We start from the raw sequence: 18,019 nt of genomic DNA on the forward strand, positions 1-18,019 counted from the left end.
GTTTTTGTTTTGTTTTGTTTTTTGAGATGTTGGAAATTCTGCTTGCCACACAGCTCTATTCTGCAGTGCTTCTAGCCTCCACCTATCTGTGTTGTGAGGGTGTAACTAGTTACTCAAACACTGGTCCCATGAGGTACTGTCATTAGACCTCTGTGTTGCCTAATTTAAGATTTTTAAATCCGTTTCCTGGCCTTAGTTTTGCATCTTCCGTTTCCAAAGAGTGATTTCCGTTAATACACTCTGTAAACTTGTCATCCATGACGTTGCAGTAATTTAGTAGACCAAAATAATCAGTCTGTGTCTGCAAAAGGCCCCTATTCCAATGGATGTTTGTGCCTTTGGTGATTTTGATGCAGTTATAAAATTATAGCAATCTGTGAAATTAAAATGGGAAAATACACTTTGAAAAGAAAGAGAAAGTAAAAGAGTTTGAGGAATGTTAAAACTCAGTTTCTTAGAGCTAACAGATGAAGTAGCTGATTAAGGTGGTTATGTAATCTAAAATATGGTACTAATATTCTGATGTCCTCGAGTAACAGAGATTAGTGCTAGCATTTTCTCCTAACTTTTCCTTAAGATATAATGTGCAGGCTGTTCAATGGAATAATTTTACAAACTTTTAATTTGCTTTTGGTTTGTAGTTGGCAATGTGTGTGCTTGGCTGAAGAGAGAAATAGTTCACTTGTTTGCAAGTTGTCTACTTTCTTCTTTCCTTTCATTTCTGCATTTTGATTTAATATGACATCTGTGCGCACAACAGTTTTACAAGAAGCAGATATTCTTTGCCTTTGAAACAGTCTTCAAGTTTTCACTTGCTTCTTATTGGATTGTAAGAACTATCAAAAAGCCTGAGTTAATATAGACTCAAATAATGTCTTTTCTTTAGAAACATGAATCTCAGGAGACTGGAAACTGTGGATCCTTTCGCCTCTAGGTTACCAGTTCAAATATGTCCCAAAGTTGTTGCTATCTAATGGCTGTTTAATTGCATATATGACATGAGTTGATGGTCCAAGTTAAATTGCTGTTGGACTGGTGCCCACATCACAAAACACCCATTATAGTTAGTACTATTTAGCACCCTTTTAGCCAGGGTCGGCGCTTCCATTTAGGCGAACTAGGCGGTCGCCTAGGGCACCAGGATTTGGGGGGGCAGCATTTTGCCACCCTTGGCGGCAATTCGGCGGCGGGGGGTCCTTCTGGGCTCTGGGTCTTCGTCGGCAATTCTGCGGCGGGTCCTTCACTCGTTCCAGGACCCGCCGCCGAAGTGCCCCGAAGACCGGGAGCGCGGAAGGACCCCCGCCTAGGGCACCAAAAACCCTGGCGCCGCTCCTGCTTTTAGCTGTCTTAGTAGGGACAGATTCAATTCACATTAAAGTCTACAGAAGTCTTTCGATTTACTTTAATGGGAGTTGGATCAGGCCCTTATTAGCTGTTGGATCCTTATTGGTCTTCTGGAGGTGGTTTCTCTATAGAATGGCAAAGAACAATGATAGGTTTCGGTGGAGAATCTTTGCAGTGAACTGTCATTTCCCATGCTGTATCCAATCTATTGACAAGTATAAGACATAAGTATTCAGTGCAACTTTCATGACCATCGTGGTAATATCAGTGGAAGTTGCAAGAATGGGTCAAAGGTAGCATACTACTTACAATACTTATATTCCCATTAATTTAGTAGACTTATGCATGTTACTAGAAAATAACTTGGTCTCGGTAATAAGGTTAGTATTGTTTAAAATACTAATTTGCTTTAGTCTTTCCATTGTGGCACCTGTTTTCTTATCCACTGAGTCAAAGTATATTTTCTGAGTGGGAATTTGCATTGTAAACATAGATGATTTACTTATGCAAGTGAAGGTAATTATCTGATAATTAACACTGTGCAACCATCGTAAATTACTGTAGGCTTGGTTCTGAGAACATGCTGTCTATGTATTTTCCTCTGATTAGTCCAAAGAATCTTCAGAGTGACAACTGCATAAAATGTGGCATACATGCTGATATCATTTTTGAGACATGTTAACCTGCAAAATTCAATTTTTCTTGCTCCCTTCCTTTTTATATGTTAGGTCCTGTTACTGAAGTCAAAACAGATATATATGTCACCAGTTTTGGACCTGTTTCCGATGTAGAAATGGTATGTACTTCTGGAATTAAAATACCATTTTCTGGTGCTGAGAAACCATTAACTGCAGTAAGGAGTGACTGCTTAATTCATATGACTTTGTACTGTACTGTCAATCATGCAAAGTAGGAAAGATTACCAGCAGCTTAATTTGTAGGCTATAATTAGATAGAGCAGGCCTGATTCTGATCTCACTCAGACTGTTTTTAGACTAGGTAGAAAGAATTGACATCAATTACTTTACAACAGATTTATACTGGTGTCAGAGCCAACTCAGGCCCAATGGGGTATCTGAGAGCACTGTACGGAGAGCAGATGATTTCTCTGATGAGGTCACAGAAATGCCTTTCCCCTCTGGAGCTAGCCTTTCTCTGCCTCACCAGCTTATTAGTATTTAGTATTTATTACTAATGGATAAATAATGACATTATTCTCCAAATATTTGTTGACATTTTCACTTCAAATGACTTCGTCGTCCATCTTCATGCCCCTCTTGGCATCACTTTCACTAAACATTCAAGTGAAAGAGTTTTACCAGAAAAAGTGTTTGACATTCACTTTTTGCAAAGTGACATGCATGAGTAGTCACAGAAGACAAATGTTAAATGCGCACACATTTGTGCCTGAAAGGCTTCCACACTCATTCAAGGCCTGATCCAGAATAAGTCCCATTGACTTCTATGGTGCAAGTCCCAGCCCTTAATAAGAGGGAAAGAAAAAATATTGTGTGACTTATGGGGTTAAGCACCACAGCTCAAATTATGTAGATATATTGCTAAGCTTTGGAGTCAAGTTTAGACAAGATATTCTTCAAGGGCCTTATGGCTTCTGAATGGCACCTTGCTCATTAAGTGGTTGCATGAGTAAGGATATTAGACCCTGGCCCCAAGTAAATCTGAGTAATGAATACATTTGAGATAATTAAGTATCACCACAGAATAAAGACTGTATTTGTCAACTAAATTATTAATTGTGAATTATTAGCTCAGCTTATTTAATTATACAGCACTATGGGTGTGCTTGGCACTTTACAGGCAACTAAAATTGGCAAATCTCTGCCCCAAGGCGCTAATGATTTAAGGCTCAGTTCTGCAACTATTATTCATGTTGAGGACTTTTTACAGATTCAAGCAGCCTTATTGAGCTCAATGACATAACATTAGACATAATGCAGAATTGCATAGCCATAAACTGAATTAGGCATGATATAGCAAGGGGTGAGAATGAACACAAGGTGGAAGGGAAAGGAGACAAAACAGGACAAAAGCAGTGAAAGATCATGAGATATGCATATTGTTACATACTCCTTCTGTACACGAAACAAGTTCCCCAAGCCAAGCCACCTCTATCATACAATAAAATTAGGAGCCCAGTCCTACAAATCCTTGCTCATCTGACTAGTCATTAATCACATGAGTAGTTCCAGTGGTTGTGAGCAGGCCCAATGATTGATTACCTGTGTGAGGAAGGGTTTGCAGGATCAAGTCTCTAATGAGGAGGTTTTACATTTCATACACTTATTGGAAAATTGCCAGAAAGAAATTAGATCACAATAATTTTAAGATGTTTTAGCACAAAACTGCAGCTGCATAACAGCTGGAGGGGATAGTGCCCTTCACTGTTAAATCAAGATTATGCGAGTAAGACAGTGTGCAAGTGCTTTGATATCCCAAGATAAAAAGTACCAAGTAAACATTCCTTCCTTCGTGCATTCATTAATGTGTGTGTGTTCTTGTTACATATTCATAGCCCTATTCATGCAAATATTTGTGCACATACTTTATTTTAAGCACGTAAGTTGTCCCATGTTAGTCAATGGGACTACACAGGTGCTTAAAGTTAAAACATAAATGTTTGCAGGAGCAGGGTTTATTATAGACACTTTTTGTAGATGTGACAAAAGAACTATTGATCCCTTTTCAGTAAACCATCTGCTTTTGTCAGTTGAAATTAGATGTATATTTCCTTCTGTGATTTTGGTGAACTTGGGAGAAATAAGAAATCATGTGTCCTTATATTTTTAATCTGTCCAGCTGTTTAAAAAAAAAAAAAAAAAAAAACCACCATGGATTTTTTTACAATCCATTGACACTTGTTATCACATTAGTAATTTTGTTTCCAGTTATATGCTAGAGTACAAGCTTAATTGTCTGCTTCCTGCAATTTTATTAGATTATAGTAATTACTCCTGAATGATTAAATATGTATAGCAATTTATTTATATGACTAATGTGGGAAATTAAGGTATTAAGAAGTGCACAATTCACTTTAATTGGTAGAAATATATTTTGTAGTTGACTTAACAACATTTACTTCGCCACTCATTTGTTTGCCCCTAAGGGATTTTTATGGGAAACATACACATAAAAGTGTAACATTTGTTTTTTCTACAATATACTACAGGAATACACAATGGATGTCTTCTTTCGTCAGACATGGGTGGACAAAAGATTAAAATATGATGGTCCCATTGAAATTTTAAGACTTAATAACATGATGGTTTCGAAAGTGTGGACACCTGACACTTTTTTCAGGAATGGGAAAAAATCCGTCTCGCATAATATGACAGCCCCAAATAAACTCTTTAGAATAATGAGAAATGGCACCATCTTATACACAATGAGGTATTCAGTTTATTTCTTTGGCTTCTTTCAATTACTGTAGAGAAAAGTTATGCTGCCTAGACAAAATCCAAACCAAAGCATATTCAATTTTTTTCATTATAGGCTTACCATAAGTGCAGAATGTCCCATGAGATTAGTGGATTTTCCAATGGATGGTCATGCTTGTCCTCTCAAATTTGGGAGTTGTAAGTTACAATTATGAATTTCTTGTAGCTATAGTTTTAAAGAACAGATTTGGATTTTTAAAAAATTCTTTGTATCATAACTGAGGTTTCTGAATACTAGGCTTGAGCCACACGCTTTATGCATAGAAAAATCCCATTGACTTCCATATGAGTTTTGTTTATATAGGGGCTGCAGAATCAGGCCCATAGTGCTATCAAGGCTGCAAATTGACAAAGGGGCACAGATTCAGATATTAAGTTAAACTCCACCTCTCTGACTACAAGGATGTTTCAGGGCCTGATCTAACGTTCACAGAAGTCCGTGGAAAGATTCCCAGGGACTCCAGCAGGCTTTGGCTCAGACCCTTAGTGTCTGATATAGAAAGGAAAGCTTTAGAAATCCAATACCAGATATCTGTAAGATCTCCTAACTCTTTTAATATTCTCGAATGGTAACATATTGGGCCAGATTCTGTATTGCCTCCATCTTGCATAGGGCACAAGAGTGGGGAGGAGCCAGTCATGGCTCCCTGTTTCTCTGTTGTGCCCCCAGAGCAGTTTTGAGCGGCCTGGGGACCACTTAAGGATTGCTAGAGCACATTACAATCTATCTATTCCCCTGGTCCAACCCCTGGCATGTCCCTGTGCTGCAGTCAGATGTTGTGGACAGTGTGCCTGCAGAGAGCTGTTTGCAGCTCCCTGTTCCCTGGGCCACCCAGTTCCAGTGGAAGTTAGAGCAGTAGGGCATGTACTCTAACTTCTGCCGCTGGCATACATTCAGTTTACACCAGTGGAAAATCAGGCATAGGGATTGGTGTGGCTGCACCATCTGCCCTGAAACTCCTCATCTTCCTAGATGGATGGCAGCTGGCATAAGAGGTGGCTATGACAAAAGCCATGTTAGCAGCGATTCCCACTATACTGGGAGAATTCTCCAGGGGGATCACTGGCCAGTTTAAATACATGCAGTGGAAATTGCACTTGGCAGATTGGAGCCCTATGTTCAGTGAAATGGTAAAAAGGTCATACTCATTTCACATGTAAAAGGAGGGCTGGATTTGGCTTTAACATGAGTGTTGGCTATGTAGAGACTCCATGCTAGGCATTATCACTTTATTTCATATTAATATTTGAATATTTCTTGGGGACTGGGAGTATATTTTGGCTGCTGGGAATTTTTTTTACAGGACTTTGGATTTTGGCAAATATTTTGAGAATTTCTGAGCTTGGCATAAGAGTTATTTCCTTAAAATACATGTGTCCCCAGCCTTTCAGATGTATCCACCTGGGGTATGTCTAAACTGAATTGAAAACCTGGGCTCAGAGTTAGGTTTGAGCCAAAATGCCTCTTCTGTCCACACACACAAGTCTCTCAGACTCAGGTCAGCAAGTACTCAGGGGCTGGATCCTAGGACCCAATTGGCAGGGGGTGGGTCTAAGTTTGAGTCCCTCTAGTTATGTCTACACAGCCCACACAAGTTCATGGTGGTTCCATACATATTACATTGATTTCAATGGGCTTCGTATCAGGACCTAAATATGGAGATAAGACATTTCCTATTTATTCATGCTAACAATATGTTGTTTTAGATGCATATCCAAAGAGTGAAATGATTTACACCTGGACAAAAGGACCTGAGCAATCTGTGGAAGTTCCTGAAGAGTCTTCCAGTTTAGTTCAGTATGACCTGCTTGGGCATACCGTGTCCACTGAAACCGTTAAATCTATTACAGGTAAGAATCTCGTCAATATGAATCAATTTGAGATGTGGAATTAACAATGTAATTTTGTCCTAGCCTTTTCTATAAGGTATTCCATAGCGTTTACTGGCATATTATGTATATGCATATGCAAACTTAAATCAGAGCTCAGGTTTTCATTCTTCATATTACCACTTGCAGATTCACTACAGTGGAGTTCAAAGTCCCCTCAGAAAGCAAGTATGAGGTCACTAGTCAGAAAGCCTAGATGAATGCATGTAGTGATTGCTTAAAATGTAATTTGTAGAGTCAGGAGCCATGTAACTAAGGCTGTTAGAGGCCTTGAAGTCTCAGTTATAAAAGTACTTTCTCGGTACTCTGTGTGTATTATATGGGGAAGTACTTGCTTTTGTTTGGCAATGCAAACAATTCAGAATAGAAATACAACATGCAGAATATGTTGTTAAAGTAATAAATTAGAACTCTATTCAGATTAGCATAGTGGTAATCACAACTGAGCCTACACTGCTATTTGTGCTACTAAAATTTCTACTAAGGCAAGTGACAATAACAAGGTAGCCCCTGCAAGTGAAATCTCACTGGTTAGCTGTTTTATAAAATTTATTTTAAAAATATTATCTATTGTTGATTTGTTACAAAATTACATTACTAAATCCTTGATGTCTGGTACTGTAAAATGAAATGCTATGGCAGGATAAAGACAAAATTAAACAACAGATTGAGGAAATGTATTTGACAGATTTCTCTATTTTTTATTTCAATATAAAACAATATTTTCTTAATATCTCTGGATATTATTAGCATAAGATGTTGTTGATTATCTATAAGATAAGAAGACAAACCAGATCGCTTCTCTGCCACTCCCCCCCCTCCTCCTCCCCCCCCCAAAAAAACAAACAAACAACACAACAGTTTCTGGAGACCTCTTGCAGTCTAAGCTTTTTATGTTAGTTTGTCTTCAGAACACTAGCTCAGAGATGCATGGAGTGAAATCCTGTCCCTGCTGAAGTCAATGGGATTTTTGCCATTGACTTCAAGGGGCCACGATTTCACCTGTGGTGAAGACTGGACTTCAAAGCCATTTATTCTGTACTAGACTGTTTGTGTTACTTTCCCTGTAATTAAATTCTGGATTTAAATGTAGGCTTTTTGAAGGGGCCAGCTGTGATATCATTAATTAATTCTGTAGTTTCTAGCAGAAGGCTCTGAATTTTCATGACTTTGTGTTTTTGTGTGTGTGTGTGTGTGTCTATATGGGTGGTGACTGGTGGAGCCACTCTACCATTACAATGGAAATCCTTTGGTTTTGGTGTTGGTTTTTTTTTTTTTGGAGGAGAATTTCCATTGACTGGAATGAGAAGATAAGGGGGTAGATTGTGCATAGTCCTATTCTGGGAAGAAAGTGGCACAGGAGCCTTCCCTGATCTCTTCTGCAGGATCTAGGACAGTCTTTGGATCTAATCTTGCAAACTTTTTTCTCTTGTGAGTAGTCATGACTCACTGAAATAGCCTCATTGATTTCAAAAGAGTAAGAGTTCATGCCCCCTGAGGAGGCCTGCTCCAAACTGGACTGTACCTGCTCTTCTTGGTCTAGCCTGGTCTAGTTTGTGGTCTCCATTCCCTATCGTAGATTCATAGATTCCAAAGCCAGAAGGGTCCATTGTGATCATCTAGTCTGACCTCCTGTATAACGCAGGCCATAGAACTTCCCCAAAATAATTTCTATCAAACTGGGGGTTGGAAGCCTAGAAACATTGGCATTGCCATACTGGATCAAATCAGGTCCATCTAGTTCAGCGTCCTGTTTTTGACAGTGGTTAGTACCAGATGCTTCAGAAATAGGTACATGAAATCCCAGAATGGACAACTTAGAATAACCTGCCCATGATGGAATATTTTTCCTAACTCCTGTCAGTCAGTGGTTGGATTATGCCCTAGAGGATGAGAGTTTATAATTTATATCTATCTATTTATATATACAATTATCCTATCAAATATAACTGTGAATGTTTGAAGGCTCAGTTTACCCTTCCTTTCCCATTCATTGTTTTATACACCTCTGTCATAGTGATAAAGGTACAAACAACAGTGTCATTCTAAAGCTAAAGTTAAAATAATTTCTGCTGTACTGCTGTTTACATGACTTTCTGAGACTGGTTTTAACCATTATTGTAAATCTCTTTCTCTACACTCATTTTGTTTTCCAAATCCCCATAGTTCTGAAGCACACCATTTAGCTGAGAGTGGGTCTGATCCAAATGGAAAGATTCCCATTGACTTCAATGGCAGTTGGATAAGACTCACCATTTGCATTTCATTCTGAATATTTCTCAAACTTTTAATAATGATGGCCACCTCAGGTAGTGGTTGTCAGACTAAATTAACTGATACCAGTAAAGAATTTTAAAGGCATTATGTAAGTACAGAGTATTTATTTATTCATTCACTGTTTAATTATGACAGCAGTACTAGAATGGAAACACCTTCTGAAACAATTACAAGTTTCCATATAAACTAATATGTATCATAAGGTAGTACCTAGATATTCTAGTATGGTGTCTATGTACAGTGAAATGGATATTACAGATGCCACAGCTGGATAGATGGTAAATAGATGCCTTGCATGCCTTGAGAGTGTTTTCTTCTTGAGATGGCAAAAGACCTCTTAAATAGCACTTAAACCATAAAAGGCAATCCAACATTACCTATTAATTTATAGTCTTTTATATTATGTCTCCAGAATGGCATTGTAAGGTCATATTACTTTCCATTTTGTTTGATATCATACTTCCTTTCCTTCTTGTTTCCTAAGCAACACATCTTTCAGGGCTTGTGTTGCTAAGCTCTGAAGATAATATTTTCATATCTAATTCTGGTTGGCTGTCAGAAACATGGTTATTCTGCAAAATTGCATACAGGGTCAGAAGCATATTTGCCTTTTGCTTTATTTTATAGGTGAATATGTTGTTATGACAGTTTACTTCCACCTCAGACGGAAAATGGGTTATTTTATGATTCAGACATATATCCCATGCATTATGACTGTGATCCTCTCGCAAGTGTCATTTTGGATAAATAAGGAATCTGTTCCAGCTAGAACCGTATTTGGTAATTATAATCTCTTCTTCTTCTTTTTTTCCATTTAATTATGTTTCCTCCTCTAATCATTTTTACTAGAATAATCTTCATTATGGGACAGAATATGCATACTTCCTCTAAAGCAGTGCTGCTAACATGAGAAAATAAATTAAGTTCAAAGGCAGATAGTCCTTCGTTTACTATCTGTCTAATTATAAATATTAGGAATATGTAACTTGGATCACTGGACCGTGGAGGGAAACTTGGAATATTTAACTTGGAGGGGAATATGGTTGATTGTAGCAGGGTTAAATTTATTGGGACCCATCCCTGTACCCATTGAAGCAAATGGGAAAACCCCCATATCCAAATCAGGCCCTCAGCCTGCAGAAGAGACAGTTTTACCCTCAGGTGTATGTTCCTGGCTCTTCTTAGAGTAACTCCAACTGAAGTGTCATTGAACTAATTTTTTTGGAATTGCATATGTGTGTGCACAGATCTCGGGCACAAGTCTCACTAACATCAGTGGAGTTTTGTCTGAGTAAGGAATTTAGGTTTAGGTCCTGTACTTGCAGTTAAACTGTCTCTTTTCTCCTGCTGCCTCCATGAAAATGAACCGAAAAAGCAATTAGGCAAACGATCAGAAAATATTAAAGTGACACACATTAAAATACAATTTGAAAAGAGACGCTACAATGAACACTGAAAATGAAACCAACAAATGTGTGGAAGACAAAATGTACGAAACTAAGCTGGTTCCTAACAAAGGAATGGAAAAAACAAGCATGGTTAAAGCAATCTTGTAAAGTGACTCTATAATATATTGTATTTTGAAGCGAGATTAATCAGCTGGAGAGCATTCAGCCAAAAGATGTATTATATATAGATTTAAAAGAATAATAATACTACAAATTAATACTTCTAAGAGACAGCTCAACCAACACTCAAGCAAAGATTGAAAGACTGTCCAGCATCACAAAAAGACCTGGATAATAATCAGTAATGAAGAAAAAGAAAAAAACCAAATCTAATGAGAACCTTACATTAGACAGGGAAGGTATACAAGAGGTGGGTCAATTCACGTACATTGGCAGTAACATGCAAGGCAATGGGGATGTCCAGATGGAATAGTCTCGGGGCCTGGCTGGACAGTGCTGGTGACGTAGCATCCCCTCCCCCAATACAGAAACCAACAACTATGTTATTTTGATAGAAGTGTCACTTAGGTACTTATCTAGGGTGGATATGGTATTGTAAAGTGATAGCCAAGTATGCTAATGCAAGATTTTTGTACCCATGTCTAAACAACCTTTTGCACAAGTGAAAAGGCCACAAAAAATGTACTTAAGTTGTCAAAACAAGTCTGAAAGAAAAAATTGCCAATAAAATGGGATTTCAACAATTTAGTTTATATGAAAGAAACAAATCTTAGTCATATAAAAGGTTTTTTTGACACGTTATTGAGGCTCATTACTTAAAGAATGTTGGCCTCATGTTTTGTATTGATAAATACATAGGTTATTTATTGACACACAAGTTTTAAACATTCATTATAATAGAAGCCAGGTATACTATTGAACACCATGGTGCTAACAAAACACTAATAGCCAATGGACACCCTCTCAGTGATGGGCAATATGACATTATATATGTGTGTCTATCCTTTGTCAATATATTTGCCATATGCAACATGTCTGTCTGAGCCATCTGTAGTCTCAGACTCATCTGAATCATAGAATATCCGGGTTGGAAGGGACCTCAGGAGGTCATCCAGTCCAACCCCCTGCTCAAAGCAGGACCAATCCCCAACTAATCATCCCAGCCAGGGTTTTGTCAAGCCTGACCTTAAAAACCTCTAAGGAAGGAGATTCCACCACCTCCCTAGGTAACCCATTCCAGTGCTTCGCCACCCTCCTAGTGAAAAAGTTTTTTCTAATATCCAACCAAAACCTCCCCCACTGCAACTTGAGACCATTACTCCTTGTTCTGTCATCTGGTACCAGTGAGAACGGTCTAGATCCATCCTGTTTGGAACCCCCTTTTAGGTAGTTGAAAGCAGCTATCAAATCCCCCCTCATTCTTCTCTTCTGCAGACTAAACAATCCCAGTTCCCTCAGCCTCTCCTCATAAGTCATGTGTTCCAGACCCCTAATAATTTTTGTTGCCCTCCACTGGACTCTTTCCAATTTTTCCACATCTTTCTTGTAGTGTGGGGCCCAAAACTGGACACAGTACTCCAGATGAGGCCTCACCAATGTCGAATAGAGGGGAATGATCATGTCCCTCGATCTGCTGGCAAAGCCCCTACTTATACAACCCAAAATGCTGTTAGCTTTCTTGGCAACAAGGGCACACTGTTGACTCATATCCAGCTTCTCGTCCACTGTAGCCCCTAGGTCCTTTTCTGCAGAACTGCTGCCTAGCCATTCGGTTCCTAATCTGTAGCAGTTCATGGGATTCTTCCGTCCTAAGTGCAGGACTCTGCACTTGTCCTTGTTGAAGCTCAACAGATTTCTTTTGGCCCAATCCTCTAATTTGTCTAGGTCCCTCTGTATCCCATCCTTACCCTCCAGTGATCTACCACTCCTCCCAGTTTAGTGTCATCTGCAAACTTGCTGAGAGTGCAGTCCACGCCATCCTCCAGATCATTAATGAAGATATTGAACAAAACCGGCCCCAGGACCGACCCTTGGGGCACTCCGCTTGATACCGGCTGCCAACTAGACATGGAGCCATTGATCACTACCCATTGAGCCCGACGATCTAGCCAGCTTTCTATCTGGATCCACACTGGCAACTTTCTCACCACAAGTACACAAGTAAGCCTGTGTGCACTCCATGCTCTGTCTTGAGCAACTGTAGTTGAGCTTACACTTTGGTTTTTTTACATCCCATATAATGAATTCTAGGAGTGCTTCGGTGTCTGTGTCATTAGTGTTGGTGAAATGTGTCCACCCTTGTCATGTTGCCAGTCATTTCCAGTGGGGAAGGGATGTCAGGTTGAGCCTCCATGTCATGGTTCCAGATAAGGGTCTGGTAATTTGCATGCTTGGTATGTTGCAGAATATTACTGTAAATTGAGGGAGGGCCTTGTTCCGGGCCTGATTGCAACAGAAAAGCTTATATCGTACACTATTTACATCCACTGAGTTAGCTGTTGGGTCATAGACAAGGATTACTAGAAGTTCTACTGATTTCAGCTGTGCAGGAAGTATATCCACTGTAATGCCAAAATTAGTAAGGCTTCTAATTTTTTTTTTTCTTGACAAGCTTCCATGGTTTTAGTTTGCCAACTTCTGCCAGACTGCTGGTTGAATTACACCCAGTCAGCATATGTACTGCTGGCAACATTCTGCATAGTTGTTGGCCAAATTGAGCTGCTATTGTGTGGGTTGGTATAAACCTGGATTTATCTTTCATACCAGTATGAAACTGAAGGTCTTCAGCTATTTACTTGTGAATAAAATGTACATCGAGAACTGCAATGTCAGTGTCTGGAGCTCACACCACTACATAAGGGTATTCTTGTGAAATGTGCAACATGAGGTTGAGGCTGAGTATCTGCTTTTTCATGCAATGAGAATAGATATTTTTGATCTACAGCTCCATCTGAAGTGACCATGCAAGCAGTGAGGCCATCCTTGAATCTACCTGCAATAACCATTTTCTGAGCTGGGATGAGTAAAGTTTGCCATATCACACCATGAATCTGACAAAAATATTACTAGATGTGCTTTTTTCTTGGGATTTCCAATGAACTGTTTTAGGATGGGTGTTTTGGAATCATGGCTTTTGACTTCATTACTTTGTGAGGATTGCTTTTGTGCACTCTCAAAAGCTTTACTTGAATCTTTGACTTCATATTATCTTTGATCAACATATACTCTTTTGCAGCTCTCAACTCTGTAGAGGCTGGCGTACTATTCTGAAGTTCAATTCAGCAAGTTCTGCAAAGCTAGTTGCACCTCCTTGTGTCACCATTTGTATAACAGCTATATTCTCCAAGCTGTGGGCATGTTGGATACATTGACTCTGTTTCTTTTTCTAATTCAGGCAATTACTCATTCTTTGTCGTTTTTGTTCAGGGTACCATCAGAATGTGCTAGAGCATAGGGAACTGTGGCAAACACCTGTGTGAAAACTTCCTTCAGATTAATCTCTATTGTTTGTACAGTTACTACAGGATGGCTAACAACTCCCTGTCTGCAATCACTACTAACTTCAGATTTGATCTTTTCCTTATTGATGCAAATATCTTGATTGTTGAGCTTGTGCAGTGATTCAAAGAATCCAGTGATATTTGAATTTAATCTATCTTCTACAAACTGTTTCATTGCTTTGATTCCTGTATCATTCTCAGTAACAAGCTGTGTGGCAACCTCTGCGCAATGCAGCTGCAATGTTGGTGAGTCTGTTAAGTCAGCATTCAAATCAAATAGCTTTGTCATGGAGTTGGTGATGATGTGAACAACCTTATCTACATCTCCTTCATCATGCTGCATGCCCTCCTCATGTTTTCCTTCTGAAACATATGAGTCTGCCTTATCACACATTACTTTAATGGAAGCTGTGATAGCTGAGTGCTTATGAGCAGCGATGAACCATCTAGCCAAGGCTCCTGGTTTCAAAATGGAAACCCCATATACTCGCTTCTACTTTACTCTCACAGTTTACTCTTTGTTTGAGTGCCATGTCTGTCCATACTTTGCTGAATTTATTGCTAGACTGAGCCACAGCATGATTTCCATGCACGGACTGCTCATGAACTTTGGGGTCATAATCTGGCAGAAGCTTCATATCGTTGATGTTCTCAGATACCCAGATACCATAGTTGGTGTGGTCAAAGACAAAAAATAGCGGTAGCATCTCTACAGCTGTCAACAAGGTGCAGGTCCCAGTTGCTTTCACGTTCAGCTCTAATGAAACACATTAAGATGTTAACCATTTTGATGTAATCATCCCAAAATGCAAAGGTTGGAAAATTGATGTTCCAAAATTGCAGACTCTGTGCAATACATCCTGTGCAGTCTTGAAGGCATCACTGAGCTGGGAAAGTGTCAAAATGTGGCAGCAACATTCTTGGAGCTTGCTGTTGGTGATGTCTACATCACAGTCGCTCTCATTGTCTTGTACCCACTTACAAAATGTTATCCACTGCAGTCTGGACAAAGCCTCCACTACAAGGTTGTGGGCCCTCACTCTATGGTGGTATGATTTGCCATTAAGTACCTTGCTTGCTGTGTTGCTACCATACACCTGCGATTCTGTGAGGTTGTCTTCAAGGCCACTGTCTTCATACTTCTTTCCAATTACAGCAAGAAATGTCTGCTATGTGGCATCTACCCTTCTTAAGATTGTTTTCTAAAATTCCTTTGGGTGCCTCCACTGGCTCTCTCTTTGGCCTTACAATATATAGCCCCATCAAATATTGGGACACTGTAATCTTGGCCGAGAGTCCTGGACATCTTGCTGACATTCTTCGTTACAGTAAAAACTGTACTTGCTTCAGTAGGTGGTGCTGGCAGCATTGGGCAGTACCCATTTTACCATAATGAAATCAATACAGGATAAAATTAGTATGTAATTATATAAATGTTAAGAGAGAGTCATTACTTTGACTGTTTCAAGAAATTTGTGAAGGCATTTTGACATGACTTCATAAAAAACATCCATAATTCTCAAAGTCACCACTGCATAATACCACATCTCCCCCGCCCTAAAAATCACACTTGAGGGTTAATCCCCACATTAAAATGCATTAAACTGTGTGTGTGTGCTATGAATTTCAAATACAAGCAGCATTTTCCATGTGGACCCCCCCGACTAAAAATAATGTCATGAATTGGCAAGATAACAGCTGCAGTAACAAGATTTAGCCATTGAAAATCTACAACTTAAAGACCAAACTATGAATCATCAACTGAAATATTATGATTTGAAAGCTAGAAATCCACCAGAGATATAGACAGATGTCCAAATGCTTCAGGAAAATACTAAGTATGAAACTGAATTAATTTTAAACAAATGCTGAGATTCCTCAGAGTTCTGCAACTCCTTATTTCCAAAGTTATCCAGAAAAGAAGATGAAAATATCTAGGACACGTGTTAAGAATAATCCAGAACATCTGCCATGGTAGGCATGCAATTGGGCAGCTGGAGGAACATGTGACAGGGGTCAATTGAAAGAATCCCTCTGTCAACCATTACTCTGAGAGGGAAAATGTGTAGACTTAACAACACAGAGGACGTGAAAAGAGCAGCCCAGGATAGACAGGGATGGTGGAGCCTTGTTCATGGCCTAAGCAGCATCTCATTGATGATGTGGAAAGGATTTAGATTCACAAGTTTACAGTTGAAGGCCACATTTTATCACTTAAAATAAAGCAGCGCCTATTTGGTTTAGCACGGCAGTCTAAAAGATTCTCTAAGTATACACTCTCCATTTTAGCTGCAAATAAAGGAACAAATGATGGCAGCCAGTCCAAAAAGCTAACAGAATGTTAGGAACCATTCAGAAAGGCATAGACAGAAAATATAATGCCATTATATAAATCCATGATATTCCCACACCTAGAATATTGCATGCAGTTCTGGTCACCTCATCTCAAAAAAAGATATCTTAGAATTGGAACAAGTACAGAAAAGGGCAACAAAATGATTAGGGTTATGGAACAGCTTCCATATGAGGAGAGATTAAAAAAGACTGGGACTGTTCATCTTAGAAAAGAGATGATTAAGGAAGGAGGATATGATAGAGGTCTATTAAATCATGATTGTTGTGGAGAAAGTTAATACAGAAGTGCTGTTTACCTCTATACATAACACAAGAACCAGAGGTCACCCAGTGAAATTAACAGGCAGAGGTTTAAAACAAACATTAGGAAGTACTTCTTACACGATACACAGTGAACCTGTGGAACCTGTTGCCAGGGAATGTTGTGAAGGGCAAAAGTATAACTGGGTTAAAAAAAAATAATTAAATAATTGGCCTCAGTGAGTTCTGAGCTTGCATTAATGCTAGTTACCATGGGAAGACAAAGCTCACAGTTTTTAGGGGCCAGTTCTATAGATCTATAGAGTTGAGTTCTGCAAGCCCGCCCACAGAAATTATGCTGCCTTGTATGGCTCACATCCTATACTAGCCAAACCTATTGTAATGCTGATAAGTAACAGAAACATGCACAGTAGTAAGTCATCTTTGTGTTGTTATTGTATAAGTTTGGTGCCAAAATCTTACAATAAACTATGTACAAAAGATCTGAGTTTTACATATCGGGTATGGGATTCTATAGACGAGGTGGAGTTTTGGAGAGCTGCTGCTGGTGGATATGGGAGATCAGTGTCCCTTAGGAAAGGGGGAGAAATAATCTGCGTAGTTTTAGGGGTTTTATGTTTTTGCTTACTATGCTGATTCTTTTTTAAAAAATGCTTCTATGTGCATCTGCTTGGAAATGCACAGGTGTGTTTAAGGCTCATGTCTGTTAGCATTTTAATAGAACATTATTTGCTAGTCTGGAAAGTTAGCCTATGACACACATAAACATAAGGAGCAGTTAGGGGCTGGGATATTTTTGAAATATCTTAAAAGCTTATAAAATACAGAAAATTGCATCTGATACTTTGAAAACATTCTGGGGAAGAACTTCTGCCCCGTCAACACCATTTTATTTTATTTATTTTATTATGTTTTTCCCTTCTCAACATCGCTAGGCTCTCCCAATTGTAGATTGGCTGCTTAGTTCAGAACTTACCCATGGTGCCACTGACGGCCACGGGTAATTTAATAGTTACTAGCTTTTCAATCTCTCTCCCCAAATAGGAGAGGTTTGATTCTGGGAAATAATTGACAAATCACTCCAGCATCAAGTGGTGTCTTCTTGAGGAGGACTCTGACCACTGCATGTTTAAGAAAGGTCAGCATCTTCCGCTGCTAACCAACACATTAATAATGCCATCAGTAAAGACATATCAGCCAAACTACTGGGTCTTGGAAAACAGAGTCATCTTCTTTAGAAACAACGATTTCCACAAGAATTTCTTTACTAGCTAAATTATTTTAATTAGCCTGAGAAAATCCCATCACCCACATCAGTATGTCCACCATCACCTTTATGAGTAAGACTCCTGCAAGCTCACAATGAACTGTATTTATCTTGTTGGGTTTGACTTGGGGTTAACTTCCCTCCCTTTCCATGAACCTGCTATTTTTCTTTTTATTCTCGTGCAAGGTTCCTATTCAACCTGTTATACAACCTGCATTGGTAGCCTCCTTGTGTTCTCCAGAGACCCTATATAGTTTTATC

At 39.1% G+C, this 18,019-nt stretch overlaps 1 protein-coding gene across 2 annotated transcripts in view; it reads left to right on the forward strand.

Moving 5' to 3' along the window:
* GABRA4 (gamma-aminobutyric acid type A receptor alpha4 subunit) overlaps positions 1-18,019 on the forward strand; it is a 58,260-nt gene that overhangs the window by 9,781 nt on the left and 30,460 nt on the right. For both annotated transcript variants that reach the window (XM_026648164.1, XM_026648163.1), the window contains exons 3-7: positions 2,073-2,140; positions 4,532-4,752; positions 4,855-4,937; positions 6,507-6,650; positions 9,594-9,746. In XM_026648164.1, the coding sequence (XP_026503949.1) occupies positions 2,073-2,140; positions 4,532-4,752; positions 4,855-4,937; positions 6,507-6,650; positions 9,594-9,746 (669 nt within the window). The remainder of the gene's footprint in view (positions 1-2,072; positions 2,141-4,531; positions 4,753-4,854; positions 4,938-6,506; positions 6,651-9,593; positions 9,747-18,019) is intronic.

This window comes from Terrapene carolina, unplaced genomic scaffold (assembly GCF_002925995.2).
Source record: "Terrapene carolina triunguis isolate 2854851 unplaced genomic scaffold, T_m_triunguis-2.0 Scaffold66, whole genome shotgun sequence".
NCBI classification, from domain to species: domain Eukaryota; kingdom Metazoa; phylum Chordata; order Testudines; family Emydidae; genus Terrapene; species Terrapene triunguis.